Below are 21,457 nucleotides of genomic sequence, written 5' to 3' on the forward strand. Positions count from 1 at the left end.
CCCTATACCTGTCATCCCGAATGACCAGGGCCCTCTGCGGGAGCCACATGCTCCCTGTGGGAACGATCATGCCTTCCAGGTATACAAATGTGCCAGGCTTTCCCCAAGCACATCCACAGTTGGTTGTGTTCATTGATCCCCACAACGCAGTGAGATGGGCAAAGATATGGTATTCCTCTTGGGAATACTGGGGCTCAAGAGAAGTGAATCGATTTGACAGAGCTGCACTGGAAACCAGGTCTCTGATCGCCAGTTGAGTACTCTTCCCTTTCCCCCCTCCGCAGAAGACCTTCCACATTTGAGAACTCAGTACCTGAGAACAGTTATGATTCTTTGCAAACAACCTGAGGATTCATAACATGCAGTAATTTACAATTTTGCTGATGCACGAATTTGAATATAGCGCATGCTGCAAAGCTTGTGTGCAGGGAACAGAATGAAGTGAGTGGTGGGGAAAGGGATTTCGGAAGTGAAGCCAGTTCCCCATCTCACATGCACTCACAGTACTGATTTCCCAGGAAAAAACCTGTGGAGCGTGACCTCCCCACCACCAGGACTGGAGGAAGGGGTGGCTCTAGGGGACTATGGGAGTAGGCCAGTGTCCCAGCAAAGGGGACAAAGATAGGAGAGGGGCTAGGGGCACAAGGCTGGGACCCAGTCATCTGTTCATAGCTGTGTGGGCTGATGAGGGAGGCCCCAGTCAGCAGGAGGGGAGGGGAGACCTTGGGGCCACAGGACAGGGCCTGGCCCATCCCAGCTTCCAGACCTCAGCAATCTTGTTTCCTACTCCTGTCCCATGGTAAAGGGCCACTACCATTTCCCCCACCCTTCACTGCAAGTCTTAAGGAAAAGCCTGTGTTCAGGAGGGAGTTGCCAAGGCCTCAAGAAAGATCCCTCCTGAGTGCCAGGGATTACAGATTCCCAGGGGACTTTCCTAAGGCCTCGGCCTGGCCCCTCCAGCCCTGCTCACCTCGGAAGCTCAGCTCACTGTCACTAACCCCACAGTCCTCTGCAGAGCTCTCCTTCTCCTGCTTGCTGCTGCCCCGGCTCCTCTTGACGCTCTTATAGAACTGCCCCCAGCGGTGCCGCCCTGCGTCCTTCTTCAGGCGTTTCTCTTTGGCCCTTCTGTTCTGAAACCAAACCTGCCACACAAGCACAAGGGACATACTCAGGGGGCGTCCACCACAAACCCAAAGCCCCCAGGACCCCCTAGGCGGGCGGCTGGAAGCAGACTGAAGCCTGAATGGAGCACAGGTCTGGGAGTGCGATGCGCCCCACCCCCTCTCCCCAGGTGGGCCTCAGAACTCTGTCTTCAGTTCTGGCAAAAGCCCTGGGGTCAAGCCCTGAGCCCAACCACCCATGAGCTGATGTCACTCAGGACACCTTCCACCCCTGTCCCGGGCCTGGGATCCCCAGAGGGCACAGGAGTGCTGGCATCTCACCTGTACGACCCTCATGTCCAGGCCTGTCTCTGAGGACAGCTGCTCCCTCACGTGCCTGGCAGGCTTGGGGGAGTTCTTGTATGCATTCTTTAATGTCTCCAGCTGCTTGGCTGTGATGGTGGTCCGGGGCCGCTTAGCTCCAGCCTCTGAGTCATCTGCAAGGAAAAACCACTGCTTACTGGCTTCGGCCTATCTGCAGCAGCTGCGCCTCCTCCCACACCCTCCCTTCCATCCTTTCTGCACCTAAGCCTGCCTGCTGTAGGCAGGACAGCGCGAGGCACAGGGGACATCAGAGTGGAGAGGTCCCCACTCTCATGGCACTGACTCCTGCACCACGGGCCTTCCCAAGCCACTGAAAAGTGAGGACAGCAGTCCTTTCTCTGCTCAGCTCCCTGCCTCAACCCTCCCCTGCCAGCCCAGCTGCACAGAAGTCTCATCAGATTGAATGTACCCAATTCCACACGTCCCTGTCATGACAAACACTCTGTTCACACATCCTCATGAGTTCTTGCCAGAGCTGTGAAGGTGAACAGCCAGGTTGAAGTCATGTTCAAAGTCGCCCCGGATGCCCTCCCCTCTGTCTCATCGGGAGTCTCCCATTTCCCCACAGCCATGTCACCTTTGCCCTGGCGTCACTGGGCTCACAGCCAGGGGTGAGCTTGCACACCCAACAGTGTCTAAGCAGGTTTCTAAACTATAGGTCAGAACCCACTCGTGGGCTGTAAAGTCAACTTAGTGGATCAAAACTAAAACAGGAAATCAGATGAAGAGAATGGGATGGAATGGCAAGATCATTTCATTAGTTTTTATTGTATAAATATGTGTACTGAGATGAAATGTAAAATGAGTTTTACTGTGGATTGTAGTCAAAATTTTTTGAGAAAACTAGTCTAAGGAATGTTCTGGGCAACACACACTGATCAACACAAAGTCCTAGACAGATTTTGAGTGAACAAGCTCAAGTTCCTGTTAGTTAAAGTCTGGTTTGTTCCATTCAAAGTCAGGTACAGAGAGAGGCGCGTGCGTGTGTTCGGAAGCACAGGTGAATGTAAAGGTTTGTTTCCTCTCCCAGCACTTAGGCTTACTGCCCTTTTCTCCACAGTGCCCCTGGAGGACACACAGAATAAAGTCAGCAGCTGGCCTGGGCAGCTCTGCTCTCTGTGCTTGCTCACCTGTGTGCCCTGGAAAGTGTCTCTGTGACATTCCTGACTTCCTCTCTGTCTTTTCTCCTTTCTTTCCATTCAAGAAAACCCTCTCTTAGAAACAATAGTAGCCAACATGTGTTAGCACCTACCATGTGCTGGTGTTGACTAAGGACTTTATATGCATTCGGTCCTCACAATCTACAAGGCTCTCCCTGGAGTCAGCAGACCTGGCTTCAGTGTTCTTGATGAGTGAGTGACTTGGGCCAGTAACTCACTTCCCCCTTGGAAGTCCAGAGGGCAACACGGCCTGCCCTGATCTTGGGAGGCACTAGAGGAATGAAGCAGCTGTGCGGCCAGGACATGTGTGCACACAGTGAGGGGGGACACACCCGTGCCTTCCCTTCTCCTCGGGCTGTTTTCTTCTCTCACGTGGCCACTGTCATCCCGGAACTACTGTGGCCCAACTCCCTCCCTGAAGCCCTGAACCCGAAGGGTAGGGATTCTGGAGCCCCTGCCGCAGAGACTACACTACTTAGAGAGTCATTCCAAAAGACAAAGGGGAACCTCCAAAATGCCTTCCTTTTCATTCTGAGGAGTCTGTCCCTTCTGTGCATATTTATAGTCTACACGGGAGTGTCTGATGCAACTTTGAATTATGCAAATGGGAAATAGTGCACTTGTGTATAATCTTTATATTAAAAATGTGAAATAATGCAATCACCAAAAATGTTTTAATTTCTCGAGAATCACTTAATTTCAAAATAGCTTGGCCTACGGAATTATAAATTCTTTTCACCACAGCCAGATGGTAGCTCCACTGGGATAGACCCATCATCCTGGTTGGTGGCCCGCTGGTTCGGCACTGCTACACACACAGGATTTTCTTCTTGCAATGATGGGGACTAATATGCTGTTATTTTAACATTCACTGTTATTATAATTTAAAATCTTTTTTATATCCCATAACAATGTCATCCAAGTATTCATTAAGTAGCAGTGGCAGTGCTCGTGCTGAAAAATGTACCCAAAAATCAATAACTTTGGTACGGAAGTTAAATGTGATAAAACGCTATGAGGAAGGCCAAGGGAGCCCATGATACCCTGGGCTGTTAATTTAGGAGAGAGCGTTCTGCAAGGTATTCAAGATAATGCTGAGAAAATAAAAAGTAGCATTAAGGCAAAGATACACTTCACTGGTTATGGATTTATGTGCTCTCAGAATATACCACCCCCCACACACACTCTACATTAATTCCTATGGGAAAATTAGTCTTAAAATATGTTAGTTTTGAATGATGCAGGGTCTCCTAGAACTTGTCCCTGGCATAAAACGCAACCTCATTATATTGAAAATGCAAATATCCAGGGAGACGGAACAAGTGAACAAAATCATTCACACTAAGGTGCAAGTAACTGCTCTGAGATCCTTTGTTTAGCTAATGGGAGGGAACTGTAAGCCTGCAGGAGGGCTGAGAGTAGCAAGGAGGAATTAAAACAACCTGAAAAGACAGCCAGGCATTCTGCAGTGGACAGAACTCCCCGCTCCTCCAAGGATCACCGATTGCCCAGGACAGAGGAGCCCTGCCTTGCTCACAGCCAGGGTGGGGTCAGGAAAGGACCCGGGGAACAGGCCAGAAATACTGTGTAACATTCCGCTGCTTTAAAACCTCAAGCACACCTCACCTCCCTGTTTGCACTTCTCTTCCACGTCAGTCTCTTATTTCACATCCCATTTCACAAGCCTCATCCTATTTAAACCTCAGGAAAACAGCCCTACGTGGCAGATGCTATGATCCCCCATAGACAGCTGAGAAGCCGAGGGTCAGCCAGTTCTACAACTTGCCAGGAGATCTCCCTGTGTGGGGGGGATGCCCAGCCAGCTTCTGACAGCAAGTCCGGCATCTTCCCATCATCCTGCAGAGGTCTGCTGTGGTGCAAATATTCCTCGATAAAACTGTGAGCACCACAATGTCATTCCCACCTCCCCAGCCAGATTCTGACCAATCTACATCTGTTTCTCTTGTCTCTTGAACCACCCACAACATCAGGAGATGCTGAGCTGAGAGTGCTCAGAGTCCAAATGAGGCCTCTGATGAGAACCAGCTGCAGGCCGGGGAGGTCGTGCCATCTTAGTATCTCTGATGAACGGCACTAGACTTCCAAAGGTGTCTTGGTATCTCTGAGTCCATCTGCTGTGATGGTTCCTCCCTGACAAGTTGCCCTAATCTCCCGTGACATCACAATTGACTTCAAGGCAATAGCATGGAGTGAGTTTTAAGAAACCAGAGCAGATTAGTACATGCAGGCAAAGAGCTTTGGGATGGGTTTGCAGAGGCCCCAGGTCTCTGGAGGAAGGAGGTCAAAGGCCTCTGTCCACCCTGAAAGGCCAGAGCTGTGGGGGTGGTGGGAGGGAAGGTCCTCAGAGGCAGGTAGCCCTGCCCACTCCTGCCATGGACCAAAGCCAAACCCAGCTCCAGCTGGCTCACCTAAAGGGCCCTTATGAATCCCCTCTGCTTCCTCACCACCACAATCCCTTTATTTTATACTGTGTTCATTGAACAAAAAACCAGTTTCTCCATTATTGATGAGATCTGTATAATATGTGTGTGGGCCCAGAAAAGATCTAGAAGGAGATACATAAAATTGTTGTTAATTTTTTTTCTCATCAAGCCCAGAGCTGTCAACAAGAGCCATTTTTGCACAGTAACACCCTGAGTTGATCAAAATTCTAGTCAAAGGCCAAGGAACTTGATGTTTTGTGTGTTCACACCTCTGAGATTATCATGTTGGGTTTGGCCAAAATCCAAATTCAGAGCCAGGGCCTGACCCCGCGACCATGTGGGTGCATCTGGGAGTGAGAAGCCAGAGGTAGGGCTGCAGGAATAAAAGCGTCCACCTTGGCTTTGCGAGGGGAGCATGGGGAATGTGTTGTTCTGGGCTCTACTCCAGAAAGTCCCCGGGCTGCCCAAGAGCATGGCATGTAGGGCGAGAGCCGCTGCTGCCAGGCCAAGCTAGGCCTTTCCAGGGGTGGCTGCTAAATGCGGGACCTGACTTCAGCCTCCACCATGCAGAGCTCCTGCTGCCACCATGGGCAGTGGCCCTGCAGTGGTGGTGGTGAAGGGGGTGGGGGCAGCTATATTGAAGTGGGTGGAGGGAGCTATATTGCTGAGATGGAGCCTCCCTGAATCTGGCATGTGTCCTGCCTCTTCTTTTAGCACTCACTGGGCACTTGCTGCAGAAACACCAGGAGGCCCTGCCCTAGAGGAACCCACAGTCTGAGAGGCGAACAGAACACAATTAACAGAAACAGAAGATGTATGAAGTGTGCAGAGGCCCGTGCTGGGCTCTCACCGACGGCCTTTGAGGCAGGGGCTGCTGAGAGGTCCATGTGCACCCTGATGTGCAAAACTAAGCGGCAGCCCCACGTATCCAATACAGACCAAGCTCCCAGCCACCCCTCAGCACCCCAGCCTCCACCCAGGGGAGGAGGCCACCACCATGGTAACAACCAGGTTCTTGGCTGCTTCTGAGCCTACCATGGAGACAGGCAGGCTCTCAGGAACCATGGCTGGATGAACACTTCCATGAAGCCGGCGAGTGCTAACGGCCGGGGAGGTGTTCAGCATTTACTCTCAGTGTGGAGATCTGGGACGCTTCTCAGAGGTGGCGGTGCATGAGTAGGGCTCTGAGGGATGGGCAGGTGGCACGCCATGAGAAGGGCACCTCAGGCAGAGGGCGTGGCCCAAACAAAGGCCTGGAGAGGGGACCATGCGGGGCCATGCTGCTTACCGTTCTGCTTGGCTGTCTCGTAGTCTTCCTTGCACACCAGCCGCCCGTCCTCCATGAGGTAGAATTCGTCCCCCGTGGCCAGCTGCCGGTTGCAGATGATGCAAGCAAAGCAGTGCAGGTGGTAGACAAAGTCCTGGGCCTTGCGGACCACCTGGGTTGGGGGGATACCCTGCTGGCAGGCCGTGCATTTTGTGCCGAAGCGCCTGTCAGGGCAGCAGGAAAGGATTAGGGCACACAGGGAGCGAGGGATCTGGCTTCCCCTAACTTCCTGGAGCAGCCTCCCTCCTACCCAACCACTCCGGGACTCCATGACCCTCACCCCCCAGTCACCCAGAGCTTACCGTCTGGTCCTCTCTGCCTCCATCTAGCTTCATTGCTTTGTGCCTGGGACTCTTCAACCACCAAAGAAGGGACTGATGAGAACTAGAGTCTCCCTCACGTACCTTTTCCAAAGCTGATGCCCCCGGATTCCAGCTGCCCGATTAACACCCATCAATTCACAGGGGGAGCAGGTGGACTTTCTAAGTCCCTCAAAGCAGGCTGTCTCCCCCTCCACCTCCCAGCTTCCTCACCCTTATGGTTGATCCCAGAGGACATCCTCACAGGGAACTGTGTGTATAAAGCACCAGCAACACCTTTTCACACACTCCCAGGGAGGAGGCCCTGCCTGGCCAGGGGACAGCACGCTGCAGAGAAAATGCACTTTGTCAGCAGAGCAAGGCTGTCCTAACAGCTGTTCTCTCTCCTTTGCCTCCATTTCTCCCCTCACCTCCATTCTGCACACACAAAGCCCTCCAAGCCTGCCTCCATCCCCTTCCTATGCACGCACACAGCCTGGGGCATGGTGGTTTGGGAAGGGCCCAGGAAGCTGCACTTTTCAGCCCCTACAGCATTCGGGACAAGGAGTCTGCAGATTACAGTGTGGAAAATGCTGCTTCAGACCTCTCCTTGGTCAGCACCTTTCCAGAACAACACCGAGGCAAGAGGAAGCTACCTGCTGCCACCAAGGCAGCTTCTACCAAGGAAGCCACCCCCTGCTAAGGCTGGGAAGGAAGGAGAAATTGACACGTTAAAAGTATCGTCCAGTGGGGTTGTGTCCGCTCCCTTTCCCCATTCTGGTCATAGAGATCAACAGAGGCACACCGATGGTCATAGGAGACGAGGGAAATTTGGGGGCCGACAGGGACAGTGAAGGAGGGTGCGTGGCTGCAGGTGAGCCTTCCCCGCTTCAGGAGGGAGGCGGGAGGCATTGGGAAAGCAAGGGCAGAGTTTAAAACAGCAATCAACCTAATTATTCATGACATTTCACACAGCAGAACTTTATCTTCTTCAGGATGAAAGACTTCGCCTAATGGATCTGGGGAAGGTTTGATTTTAATGGTCCTTTTAACTAATGCTTATAGGCAGCCTGATTTCCCCTGAAAGGACAGTACATATTTCATCCACATTAATACCAAATAAATTAATTATGGTCATGGCTATCATGATGAATACCAGATTAATGCAGAATGATGGGTCTCTTATGCAGTAATGATACCTGCTGAGGGGGTTATGGGGGCCCGGAACAGGCATGGCCAGCAGCAGCCTCAGACGCCCCACACCAGGGACACAGCATCCCAGAGAAAAGTGGGGGTTCTCTTAAGTCTGCATGGGTAATCCTGAAAGACCCAGAGTGTACTTCAGGGAACACTCTTCTGAGATGGGTATAAGAAGGGTGTTGGGGTGTGAGGGGCTGAGAGGTGGTGGCTTGGGAGGACCCCAGGCTTCTGAATTCCTGGAATGCCTCTTGGTTTTCAGAGAGATGGGGCCCATTTAGAGCAGGAGTTCTCTGCCTGAGGGTCAGCATAGGCCTGTAAACCACTTGCTAAGTTGTTCAAAATTGTGCCTCAGGAGGGGACCTGGGCTTTCATCAGATTCTTAAAGGGATTCAGGACCCAGGAAAGTACAGTTAATATTTGTTGAATAAATAAATCAGCAGATAAAGCACCATACTTGTAGAGGATGTGCACGGAGATGGCCGAACCTGAGGATGTAGAACAAAGCACACAGTCGGCTCTGCATGGTTCTGGACCTCCCAGAACACAGGTGAGAACCAGGTCCTCCACAACTGCTGTGTAACCACGTCACCTGGATTAAAGAGGAAGGCTGGCAGGCACCCACCTCTACTGTGTGTGTGTGTGTGTGTGTGTGTGTGTGTGTGGTATGTGTGTGTGTACAACAGAGAAAGGAAGCCTACACATGTGTTACTAGAGAGTGTTTTCAAAAGGCCTGTATATTTAATATCCAATCCCAGCCAATTTGCAAAGCAGGTACTAAAATGAAACAAGGCACCAGGTGTGGTGGCTCATGCCTGTAATCCCAGCACTTTGGGAGGCTGAGGCAGGAGGATCACTTGAGCCCAGCCTGGGCAATATGGTGAATCCCTGCCTCTACAAAAAATGCAAAAAATTAGCCGGGTGTAGTGGTGTGCACCTGTAGTCCCAGCTACCTGGGAGGCTGAGATGGGAGGATCACCTGAGCCCAGGGAGGTTGAGGCTACAGTGAGCCGAGATCACACCACTGCACTCCAGCCTGGGCAACAGAGCGAGACCCTGTCTCTAAATTAATTAATTAAAATGAAACAAGGCTTTCATCATGCTTGTTGCAAACCCTCCCAACAAACCACCCAAATCTGGAGAATGTGTCCTAACCAGAGATCCAAGGAGAGGAGGGCTGAGAGGAGACCCCGGAACAGAGGGAAGACCCTTCAGCAGCCTCCTCCACAGGGGCCACACTCTCTCCCACTAAAAAGCAGGCAGGGGGCTTTCAGTCACCGGAGGCCCAGTTGACACCAGCACACCAGAGACATGAAAGATAACGGGGGTATAAATTTAATCTACATACCGACAGTGATTCATGCATGAGGGTGGCAAGTGCACAAGAAAAATGAAAAATAAATGAACTTCCCCACCAGCGTTTTTTAGCAATTGAAGCAATTTTCCTGATTGTGGGATTTATACTGAAGGGAAGTGGAAGTGGCTCCTCATTACCTTTTCCCCTGGAGCACAGCCAGCGGGACCCTCGCCGAGGGAGCCGCATGCACCTCCTTGGCCCACAAGGCTCCCCTGGCCCAGCCCAGCCCTGCAGGTCACCCTCCACCCCATCTCCAGTCAGAGCCAGTGTATCTAGAATACAGGGCATCCTACAGGGGTGTGTCTGTGATGGAGACACTGTCCCCATTCCCAGATCTTAGAATAGCCAGAGTCACAGGTGAGAAGGCCAAAGCCTGGCAGGTCACATGACTTGCCCTGCGACAGGCAATAATGAGACACACGGTCATGCCTAGAATTCCCCGGCCCCACACGAGGTAAAACTGTGAACCCGGCTGCTACACAGAGAACCAGAAGTCTAACCAACTGGACCAAATATGAAGGACGCTGGGGGTAAAGAGGGAAAGGCTGGACTCCAGCCAAGGAAGAGGGCTCCCAAGGGCTTTTCCAAGCGGCACCCCTTAACACCGATCACCGGGCACCCATGCAGGGGCACCAAGGGCACTGGCCTCACCCTTCAGAAAGATCAGCCTGCTGCCCAGTCCTGCTAGCCAGGCCTCTGGGGACAACCAGTCCCCCCAGGAGAGCAGCTGGAGCTGATCCAAAACCACAGAGAAAATGCAAGGAAGGACTTGCTAATGGCTCATATTATTTTCATCCTCTAACCAACACCACTGGAAATTGTCTTATCCCTGCCCAGCACATAGTAGGCAAGCCACAAAGACCCAATGAATGAATGAATGAATGAACGAATGAGCAAACGAACGAGTGAACGAACGAACTGCTTCTTAAAACATTTGCCTGAGTAGTCAGGGGAGGCTTGGCTCTCCATAACGGCAGCTCTTTTCTTTTTTTCTTTTTTTTTTTCAAGTTTGGTATTAACTTTGTTCTATTTTTGGTCTAACTTTAAGTACCTAAAGATTTATTTCCACAGGCCTCAGAAAATGGGTAGAAATCACAGGACAATCCCTCTTCCCACCAAAAAAAGTTGCATACTTTGGTAAGTGTTTATCCTAGAGGGAAAAAGCTGAAATTTACATTAGCAGTGCTGTGCAAGATTCTGACATAAATCACGACCTCAAACCAGCCTGCAGTGGAGGTTCTAGTCTTCTGTTCAGGCACTTGGACAGAAGCCATAGCTGATGAGCATGACAGGGAAAAGGAGGCAGTGAAGACAGGTGACAGGCACCTTGTAGGGAAGGAGGATTCAGGAATGCCAGGCTCCTTGGAATGGTGTGCTGTTTTTCCTTTTTTTTTTTTTTTTTTTTTTTTTTTCCTTTTAAAGTCATCTCTGTAGGAAGGTGCTGGGCAGCAATCCCAGAGAAAGAAAGGTCCAAGACTCCTTTAACTGTCCTGGATGAAGGGCAGTGCTACAGCAGCTAGTACCGGAGACTCTCCTGTCTCATGGTTGAGGCAGACCCAGGATAGAATAGAGAATAAAAGGAATGCTTATAGGAAACCATTTTGCGTGGAATGCTAGATGGCCAAGCCTCAGCCTTTGGTCCAGTGCAACCCTTGCCTCACTTGTCAACAGTGAAAAATTAGTTTGGTTAGAGGAACCATCTGGAAACACACCAGCTTCTGCTAGCTTCATGTTCATTGCTAGAAAAAGATTAACCAGTGTGAACATTCTGATCTGTTAATTCCTGGGACTGTTTTCTTCCCAATGGACTGTTTGTTGGTAGGATAACCCCCAAAAGCTCAAAGCTAAAATGCATCATCAGTCCTGGTCGGCAGTTCCTTAAGAATGGACTGGCGGCGTGAGTGAGCTGATATGGACAAGCTGCCCCTTCCTGCAGAACATCAACTGACCTGCTATCTCACCCCAAATCTCTGCCTGAGGTATATTTCAGTGAAGGCAGTTAGTTGTGCTTCTCAGAGCAGAGAAGCAGTTTTAAGCTCTTTTCTTTAGGGGTGAGGGGATCTCACTCGGTTGCCCAGGCTGGAGTGCAGTGCCACAATCATAGCTCACTGCACTCGAACTCTCAGTCTTCCCACCTCGGCCTCCTGAGCAGCTAGGATCACAGGCACATGCCACCATGCCCAGCTCATTTTTTAAGACATGTTTTGTAGTGATTGGGTCCTACTATGTTGCCGAGGCTGGCCTTGAATTCCTGGTCTCAAGTGATCCTCCCACCTTGGCCCCCAAAGCACTGGAATTACAGGTGTGAGCCATCCCCTTTGCCTCTGCTGTCATTAGCTTCCCCTCTGCTGGCTCCTTCCATCCATGTACAGGCATGCTATGATCCCTGCCTGCCTCCCTTCTCTACCGCCCACTCCCTGCACCCTTCAGGGCAGCACCCCACTCATCCAGAGCTGTGCTGCAGCCCAGCGGTCAGCTCCCCTCTCCCCGGCCTCCCGAGCCTCCCGACACACCTGCTCACCGCCTCCTCCCACCTTGGCCCCCAAAGCACTGGAATTACAGGTGTGAGCCACTGTGCCCAGCCAAAAGCTTTTCTAAGAAGGGCATTAAGTCCCGGGTTGAAATGAGGCCCATGGTTTACTAAACCACAAGACTTTACATCCCACTTGCTGTCGCCATCACACTGCCTCTAGACTGTCTCCTGAGCTCCTAGCCTGAAAGGTGGGTACTGTGACACCTTTTAACAGATAAGAACTGGGGCTCAGAGAAGTGAGGTGCCGACCCCTAGCTCCCAAGGGCAACGAGCGAGAGAACCGGGGTTTGCAGTCGGTGCTTCTGACACAACACAGCGGACATGCGGCGGGCTTCAAGGGCAGCAAACCCGGCCTTGGTGCCCTGACCTAGGCTGGAGCTCGAGGAGAGGGCCTGTCCCCCTCATGCGGCTCTGAGCCCCCTTCATGAGGCTCCCAGCCCTGCAGTGCTGGGGTGGCCAGGGAAGCCCTCACCCCCCAGTGTGTTAACCCCAACACATGTAACTGGCCCGCTGTCCACCTTCCACATCCTCCGGCTGGCCCAGGTGTGGGCAGAGAAGAGCTGAGACTTCTCGGCTGACTCTCATGGGCCACTCTGGACCCCAGGAGAGGACCAGGTCTTGTGTGCTGGGTCCCAGCCTCTGCACCTGAGCTCCGCCTGAGCTCCTGCTGCTGTTGATTTGTCCACCCCTGCTGCTCCCGACCACCTGGCTGGGCTGCTCACCAGTGCAGGACAGGCTTGAGGGTCTGGATCCTGTAGAAAGGGGGCAGCAGGCAGGCCCTGCAGGGACCGAGCCTTCTAGAACCCGGGGTGCATAAATCCTACACCCTGGCTGTCTGGCACATTCCTGATGATAAGTTCCGACCTCTGAGCAGACCCGCATGATGTACCACAAGTGGGTCACTGAGACACTGGTAATAAAGGCAGCTGCCATTCTCCTAGCACCAACCTGTGTCCTGTGCAGAGTGGGCCCTGCACATGTGATCTCATCTGACCCTCACCTCCAGCCCTCAGCCCAATGCCCCGGCACTCACCCCGTGGCTGCACTGCCACCCTGCTCCACTTGCTTCCCGCCTGGGTGACTTTAGCTCAGGCTCACCCTCACTCCCACCACACCCTTGGTGACTGCAGTCCCCACACAGACCATCCTTCCAGGCCCTCCCTCTCAATTCTTTGACCTCCTGAAGGCTGTGGCCTCCACCCTCCCTCCCACCGCTCACTCCCCCAGACCTTGTTGTTACCAGCAACTGCCACAGCTCCAGGGGTCACTTCCAACCCTCCCATCATTGGACCCCGCCGTTCTTCCAGCTCCCCAGGGCACTGACTCACACAACCCAGGGACTGCCCTTCCCCCTGGGCTTGTCACTGTCCCTCGCTTCCCTCCTTCCTTATCCAGCAGACCCCAGGGCGATCACACCTGTCCCTCCCCACACACCCTGGACCCTGCCCTCTCTCCGCCCTGCGCCTGTCCCACCCCAGCACGGGCATCCACAGAGCCAGGAAAGCAGCCCCTGCCCACCGGACTGATGGTGCCTCGGGGGCCGGGAGTCAGAATGCACCTCCCACCCGCTCCCCCGCTGAGCCCCAGGCTCAGCTGCTGGCGCCCTCCCATTTCCCATGGAAGAAGGAAGCCCGGCTTGGACCCTCCCCACCTCCCACTGTGCCTTCCACTCGCACACCCGGGGCCCCAGCCCCTGCCTGCCACCCACAGGTGAACCATGCACCTCCACCAGACACAGCTCATTCCTTCTCACCTAATGAGACTCCCAGCAACCATCCCCTTTGCCTTCTGTGTCATTAGCTTCACCTCTGCTGGCTCCTTCCATCCATGTACAGGCATTCTATGATCCCTGCCTGCCTCCCTTCTATACTGCCCACTTTCTGCACCCTTCAGGGCAGTGCTCTACCCACCCAGAGCTGTGCTGCAGCCCAGCGGTCAGCTCCCCTCTCCCCGGCCTCCCAAGCCTCCCAACACACCTGCTCGCCGCCTCCTACACTGTGCTCTCCCGCCTCTGCTCCTCTGCTCCTGCTCCTCCTCCTCCTCCTCCTCCTCCCACACCTCTTCTCTGCCCACCCCGCTCCCCTGGGGATCTCACCTCCAGCCCAGACCCCTGGGCTCCAGACTGGGGCTCCACTGCCTCTACAGCACATGGATTTGGAGTCCAAAACCAAACTCCTACCAACACCCCCCGCACCCTCTGCTCCTCCCATAGCCCTTCCCATCTCAGACCACTGTAACTTCATTCTTCCCACAGCTCAGGCCAAAACCTTTGGGCATCCATCCCCATCTGATCTGTCAGCAAATCCTGTTGACTCTACTCAGAATAATAATAATTATTATTACTATCATTATTATTACTATTATTATTTGGAGACAGGGTCTCGCTCTGTTGCCCAGACTGGAGTGCAGTGGTGCAATCACAGCTCACTGCAAGCTTGAATTCCTGGGCTCAAGAGATCCTCCCGCCTCAGCCTCCTGCGTAGGTGAGACAATAGAAGTGAACTACCACACCCAGCTTCTACTCAAAATTATATAATGTTGGGGACCACTTCTCACACCCACACCGCCCTCCCTAGCTTGGGCTGCCATCGGCCAGCACCTACAGCTGCCTCCTAACAGTCTCCCCACTTCCACCCATGCCCCTACAGGCACTTCTGCACATGGTCGCCACAGTGGGCCTAAGTCACACCCTCGCCCTCCCCTGCTGAAACCTTCCAGTGGCTTCTACCTCACTCAGGGTCAAAGCCACAGGCCCCCTAACGGCCACCAAGGCACTATGGCATCCCAGCCCCATCGCCTTTCCACCCTCCCTCCTCCACTGCCCAGTCCACTCCGCCTCCTCCTGGGGCCCGGGCACTGCTTCCCTGCTGGCACGCTCTCCCCCCAGGTACCTGCATTTCCTGCAGGAATGCTCACTCCTGCATTTCCTGCAGTGGTCCCCTGAAATGTCACCTGCTCAGGGGGACACCTGGAGCCCTCCCCCTCAGCACTTCCTTCCCTGCTCCACAGCACTCATCTCAGTAGATGCGCTGTGCACTTATTTCTTGCTGACCGTGTTTCCCCCTCTCTAGAAGGCAAGTTCTACAACAGCAGGGTCTTTATCCGTCTTGTTCACTACTGAATCCAGCGCCCAGAGCAGGACCTGGCCGAGGATATGTGCTCAGTGCATGTATGATGAATAAATCAGTGAGTGAACCAGTCCTGCGGAATGCTTGAAGGCCTGTTCTTCATTTGGACATGAGGACACTGAAGTTCAGAGAGGGTTAGTAACTGCCCCAGACCTCACAGACAAACGGTGGAGCTGGGATTTGAACTCAGTGCCTCTCCTCTGGGATGTCTCCCTTACTCTTGGCTATTGAAGGCAGTCGGTGGGGACCAGCCCAGGACCCATGTCAGCCTCCCGCGCGTGGAGCTGCCATGGAACAGTGCACCACCCTGAGGAAACAAAATACTGCACAAGTTGATTTTATGCTTTAATTGCTTGGCGGTGATTTACTGCTGGCCGTATATTTTTTTCCCAGCTGACACTTCCCTACATGTATTTCTTTTATCTATCACCACACTTGACAGGAAAGTTGCTGATATTTACTGTTACTGTATGTACCAATATTTTCAACATATATCACCGCCCACTCTAAGGCCACAGCCATGTCATGGGCACATAAAGTTCTGCCCCAGAATGGGCAGCCTTCTCCAGACACAGACGGGGGTCCTATTTGGAGAAGGCCTGACACCAGAGAATTAGAGCCTCGGGGGCTGGGGACACAGCCCCCATGTCACATGCACACAATCACACATATACCTCCCAGCCCATGGGAACAGCCCCTCAGCAATCTGCTTTTTATCAGGATTTTAATCTAATGTTTTTATTTTTAAAGAATATTCGATATTATCATGTTGAGATGAATGCTGCTGGAAAAGCTTTAAAACCAGTGACCTAGTCCAAGGCCCTAATTTCACAGAGGAGGAAATGGGGGCCCAGAGACAAGCAGTGACTTGCCCAAGATCACACAGCTCCATCCATGGCAGGAAGTGGACGAGAGCCCAGCTCTCCCGTCTATTTGGCCTCAAGTCCTCTCCTTCCCTACTGGGGGCAGATTTCCTTGAAGAGGCAACGGGACGTGCAGGACCTGAATCCCTTCTAGAAGAGTCCAGACCACCAGGTGTTTTTGTAAACAAGCACGGATCATGTCATATGCACCAGGCAACTTCATGCGAGGCATCTCATTCAAACCACACACCTGCCCTTGTAGGAAGGGATTAGTATTCCCTTCTTTCTGACAGCCACAGGCTTGGAGCAGTCAGCTGCCTGGCCCAAGGTCACCCTCCCTCCTCTCCCTTACTTCCCCCAGCACCTCATCTGCCCTTCTCACTACAGGCCAATCAGCCTCTGCCAAGCTGCTAGCTCAGCTGTGAGCAAACTCCCCCGAGCGGGAGACACATCGGGGGTGCTTACTGAGAGAAAAGCCACCCCTGACTCCCACTTTGGGGCCCAGAACCCACACTTTCCAGCCCCATGGATGGCCCAGTGCAGCGGTGGCACAGACCACTCCTACAGAAATCCTGTCACCTATGCTCTTAGCCCACCTGGGCATCTGCAGGTCACTCATCAATTGTCAGAGTCGCAAAGTCCCTCAAGACTGAGGGCCTCATTCTCCAAACGGCGCATGGCAGACACCCGCAGGAACTGGAATGGGTGTGTGGGAGAGAGGCCCCCAGGCTGACCTGCTGTCTCACCCACAGTGCCCACCAGAGACCAGCCCTGTGGAGAAGCTCGTGGCTTCTCAGAGTGGGGCTTCCAGAGACATGAAGGCCTCCGGGGACCAGAGTGACAAACTAGACACTGGCTCTAATGGGACCCTGGTGTGACCTTGGCCAGAGGACCAGCAGGGAGTAAGGCTGAGCCAGATCATGGGCCCTTGAATGCCCAGCCAGGATGCAATGGGGACAACGTGACCAGATGGGCGGAGGGAAGAGCCAGACGGGCTGAGGAGGGAAGGAGGGGAAAGGACCGCAATTAGAGAAGTTACAGTGGTGCAGAGGCCCAAAGACAAGGGCCTGAAGGCACAGAGGCTGCAGGAATGTCCAGAGAGGGCCTTTTGGAGTGGGGAACCCCATGGCATGGCACCTGAATGGCCAGGGTAGGGGTGAGGAGAGGAAACCGATCTTCAGCAACGGAGGGAAGGCAGGTGCCGCTGGCTGCTGTGCTGTGCCTGGGCCAAAAGAGGGCTGCCCACAGCTTCCACTCCCATGTCACCCAGATCCCACTGGGGACCCCGTTTCCACAGCCTAGATGCATCTGATCCCCAGACTAATTTGCAGCTAGGTGATTCCAAACAGATTCCTCTAAGCCAGAAAGTCCCTGAGATGTGTCTTCCACAGATGTCAGGAGGCCTTCACCCCAGGCCCCACTCGGGGAGGGTGGCCCAGGCGATTGCAGCTGAACTGCACGCTCTGGGGCGGGCAGACAATCCTCTTCCGACTCATCACCTCCTGATTTACGGCCTCCGTCCCTGAGGGAGCTTTGGGGCTAAGTAATTGCTTCTGCCTTGATTACAGGCCGACACAAATGACTGTGGGCCTAGTCCCACCAGTGTGTTTGAATCTTTCAAATGTCCACACGCACAGCCACTATCCGGACCATCTGATCGTTACCTTAAAAGGTTTAATTTGCTTAGCGAGGAAATTAGACTATAAACTATTCAGAAATTATGGAAAGTCACACATCAAAGAGACCCACCCCTGTGCATTCCTTAAGCACATTCTGCTAGAGCACTGTGTGTGTGCATGTGTGTGCACGCGTGTGTGCGTGTGTGTATGCATGTGTGTGTGCGTGTATACATGTGTGTGCATGTGTGCGTGTGTGTGTACGCACGATCATGCCTGCATGGCCTGGCAGGTGTGTGGTTATCAGAAATAATAAGTGGCTCAGTAAAAGTCTGACTCCACACTGACTCTACGACCAACCCCAGAACTGAGGCTGCCTCTTTCTGGGGCAACAGGGCACAAGAAAGCTTGAGACAGTGGAAAGCCACCCAGGCACGGGCTGCCGCCTCCCACCAGGCTGGCCCCGCTCTTTGATGCGAGCGAGCGCTGAGGGCTGCGGTTCCTGCCCACAGCTCTGGACCACACAGGGAGGGAGAGCATCCCATGAGGAAAATGCAGGCCGGCTCCTCACTGAAGGGTGGGCCTTTGTTCAATCCCCTGACCACCATTACCACTGACACAGCCTGGCCAGCAACCCCAGGACCCCGTCCTTGCCAGCCTGGTCCCAGGCCCTCCTGCTGTCTTCTTTCCTCCTCCCTATGTGGGGCACCGTGTAGATGCCCCTCATGGCCTTCCTAAGAATGGACTAAGCACTTCCTTGCTGCTTCTGACTCAGTCCTCACAGTCACTCAGAAAAGTCAGTATTTTTCTTCCCCCTGTAGAGATGGGAAAGCGAGGCTTGGTGATGTCTAACGCCCCAAGTTCACGCTGAGCCTGGACTCAAAACCCCGCACCTGCTCTCCATGAAGCCCACCCCGCAGAGGGGTCGAGCCTGTTTTTCCCCATATTAGCCAATGTCCTGTGGGCAGCTGCCCCCTGCAAGATGAGGAGCAGAGGCCCTGGTCACCAGAGTGGGCTGAGGTCACCAGTGAAGCCCTGTCTGCAGCCAGCACCACCACCCTGCAGCCACACCAGGCAGAAATGCGCCGTTCTGGACTGCGGGGATAAATGGGAGCAGCTCCCGGGCTCCCAAGGACGCTGCCTACCTGCCCTTGGCGGACAGCCCACCTACGGCCTGCAGACTGGCAGGCTGGGGGAGGGGCACCGCGGGGAGCAGAGGGAGATCCTGGCCTGGCCCAGCAGCTGCACAGCTCCCCTGCGACACAGCGGCCTCCATCCCGCTGCCGGGAGCCTCTGGCGCACCCATCTCTGCCTGCCTGCCTTGTGAGGGCCTCAGGGGCAGGGAGACCCCTGAGAAGCATGACGTTTTAGACAGGAACCTCCTGGAGTGGCAGCACCCTCAGAACACCCGAGAGTCGCTCCACGCCCCCTGACGGGCAGATGGAAATATGGAGCCCCAGTGGCTGGGGGCACAGCTTGAAGCCCCCACAAGCCTGGATTGTCCTTGAAGGCTTTGCCCTTGACCTTACAAACGTGTAGGAACATTGCCCTCGCTTCAATTCCACAGCTCTGTTTGTTTTCACTCCATAATGGTTTGTTTCTCAACTCTTCGCAGAGATCCACATGGCAGGTTTCTCCCATGGACCACAGCCCACCCCGTTCTGCCAGGCTAACCCCCCACTAACTGAGGAGCTCCAGGCAGTTAAGAGTCATCTCCATGGGAAGCTCTCAAGGCTGGTACAGGGGAGACCAGGAAAGCCAGCGCAGGCCCCGCCCTGAGGGAACTCTGACTACCTGACCCTGCAGGGCTGCGGGTCAAGGGGCCACACGGCAGGGCCTGAAACCCGGCAGTGTTTACAAAGCACCTAGCATTCTGCTGGACCCGGGTCACACACGTCTTCTTCCTAGCTCGGTGGGTTAGCGTGAGCTCCTCTCCACAGACAAGGGAATGAGGCTCAGAAAGACCTAGTTACCCGTGCTGACAAACTGCTAATGAAAGATAGGACAGGAATTCAACTGAGCTCCTTTTGGGTTCACCAAAAGGAAAATCACTGCTGAGAAAATCACTCCTTTTGAGAAATGCTCCTGGGTGCCAGGGCTCTTAGACAGGCACTGTGAAGAGGACATAGATGCTCAGAGATGCAAAGAAACTTGCCTAGGGGCACCCAGCTGGCTGCCGACAGGCAACACTTGAACCCAGCTCCAAGAGGTCTGTGCTGTGCTCCAGAGGAAGGGAGCTGCCTGGCTCCTTCCAGGACCCACCTGGTGATAGCAAGGGGACCCAGAAACCCCACTCCTGGATCCCTACTCTCTCTGGGCCCTGGTCCCTTTTTGAGGAGACATGAGAAGGATCCATGACATGCTGGACACATGGTCTGGATAGGACCTGCTTAGCAAATGCGACACGAGGAGTCATTGCCCCGCAGCTTGGGATTCAAATTATAACGGCTCGGGACACCCTCTGCACCAGGGGTGGGCTCTCCTGATGTTTGAAGCCGCCACTGAACTCAGAACAAATCATGGTCCCCACTGTGCTCCCTTAGTCAACTCAGGGCCTTTCTTCTTGGGTCTCAGAATTTTATTTCGTTTGGAAAAAGGAGAGCCAAAGACACAAGCAGCAAAAACAACAAACAACAGCAAAAATCAGTCAGTGTTACTGAGCAAGACAGAGCTCAACAGCCCCCAAAGAAAAATGCAACAACCACAGAGTACAATTTCCCAACAATCCTTCTTGCCTCCTCTGTGTCCACACCAACATCGCCCCCTGCTGCCAGTTACCAGGATCGCCACATGCCCCTGTGGAAGGCTGGGGAAGTCCTGACCTCCCGGCCTCCTTCCACTTTTGAGATATTACAAGGTACTACCCACCTCCAGTGGGTACTCTCCGTATCTCCGTATTGATCTGCAGAACTTCACATAGAATATGACAGGAGGATGCCCCCTGGAGTTGTGCAAAGCAGTGGCCCTCTTCCTTGTTATGGGCAAAGAGATTAAAGTATTGATCCAGGAACTTAGGACCACAGTGCTAATCAGGGAACCAATGAGCCCTGCCCCCACCTCTGAACAGGGCTAGGAGGAGGTACCAGAAAAGGACATACTTTTTCTTTTTTCTTTTTCTTCAAGGAGCGTGGAAAAGGGACTCTCCCTAGCTCTGACCAGCTGTCTTCCAAACTCCACAGCTAAGAGCATCAGAGGTCTGATGGGCAAATTCAAGTATGTGGCACCTGCTGTCCCTCTCACAAGGTGGCCACAGATGTGACTTCTATAGCCGAGGGTGAGCCAGGGAGGGACCTGGGGTTCCACGGACTGCTTGCCCCCTCCTGCCCCAGCACGGTCTCTGTCCTTACTGCACCTCCACTGTGTGTGTGCCCCCATGTGCCCTCTGAAAGAGGTGCCTGGTGACATCTAATGAGATGGGATGAGGAGCAGGCTGCCCCAGAGCCCCAGGTGGCCAGCAAGTCCCAAGACCCCTGGGGATGGGAGGTGGGACCACTGAGGTGCTGGACAGCCTGCTGCCTCCCTGTCTGTACCTAGGATGGAGCCTGCAGCTGTGCCTTGCTGTACCAAACAGCCCTGGTCCCCAAGAGCTTGGTGAGGGCTATGAATCCACCCACTGAGGACTTCAGAGCCGCCTGGTCTTCATCTCGGGTTGGCCCTCCATTGACAGGAGGGAGAATCACTTCAGCTTTGAACTCCCCTCCTCACAGCACCCCATCACAGAGTCAATGGCCCAAACTCAGCACTGAATCCGTGGCCAGATGCCCTGCATTACAGAAGGACCCAGCCCTGAGAGTAGGTCATTTCATGAAGCAGAGCAGTGCCAGGAACAAGGGAAGTCACCGTGGCTAAATGATGGGCCTGAGCATTTGCAAGCAGCCTGGGCCTCCCTCACTCAAAGACGCCTTGCAACATACAGAAGAAACTGGTCACCAAAGCTCGTGTAAACTCACTGGATAATTTACTTGTTGCAGCATCAAACCCAGCAATGGCCTATGGACAAAGCGCAGAGCCAGGGGCTTACACAGGGGACAGAAAAATGAGTAACAGAC

The 21,457-nt window shown here is 53.6% G+C and overlaps 1 protein-coding gene across 1 annotated transcript in view; it reads right to left on the bottom strand.

Moving 5' to 3' along the window:
* Window positions 1–21,457, bottom strand: part of LHX4 (LIM homeobox 4) — a 48,754-nt gene that overhangs the window by 6,009 nt on the left and 21,288 nt on the right. The window contains exons 3-5 of the mRNA XM_003824721.5: window positions 6,377–6,579; window positions 1,443–1,597; window positions 971–1,142 (exon numbers count right to left, since the gene is read on the bottom strand). Of these exons, the coding sequence (XP_003824769.1) occupies window positions 971–1,142; window positions 1,443–1,597; window positions 6,377–6,579 (530 nt within the window). The remainder of the gene's footprint in view (window positions 1–970; window positions 1,143–1,442; window positions 1,598–6,376; window positions 6,580–21,457) is intronic.

Source organism: Pan paniscus, chromosome 1 (genome assembly GCF_029289425.2).
Source record: "Pan paniscus chromosome 1, NHGRI_mPanPan1-v2.0_pri, whole genome shotgun sequence".
In the NCBI taxonomy this organism is placed as follows: domain Eukaryota; kingdom Metazoa; phylum Chordata; class Mammalia; order Primates; family Hominidae; genus Pan; species Pan paniscus.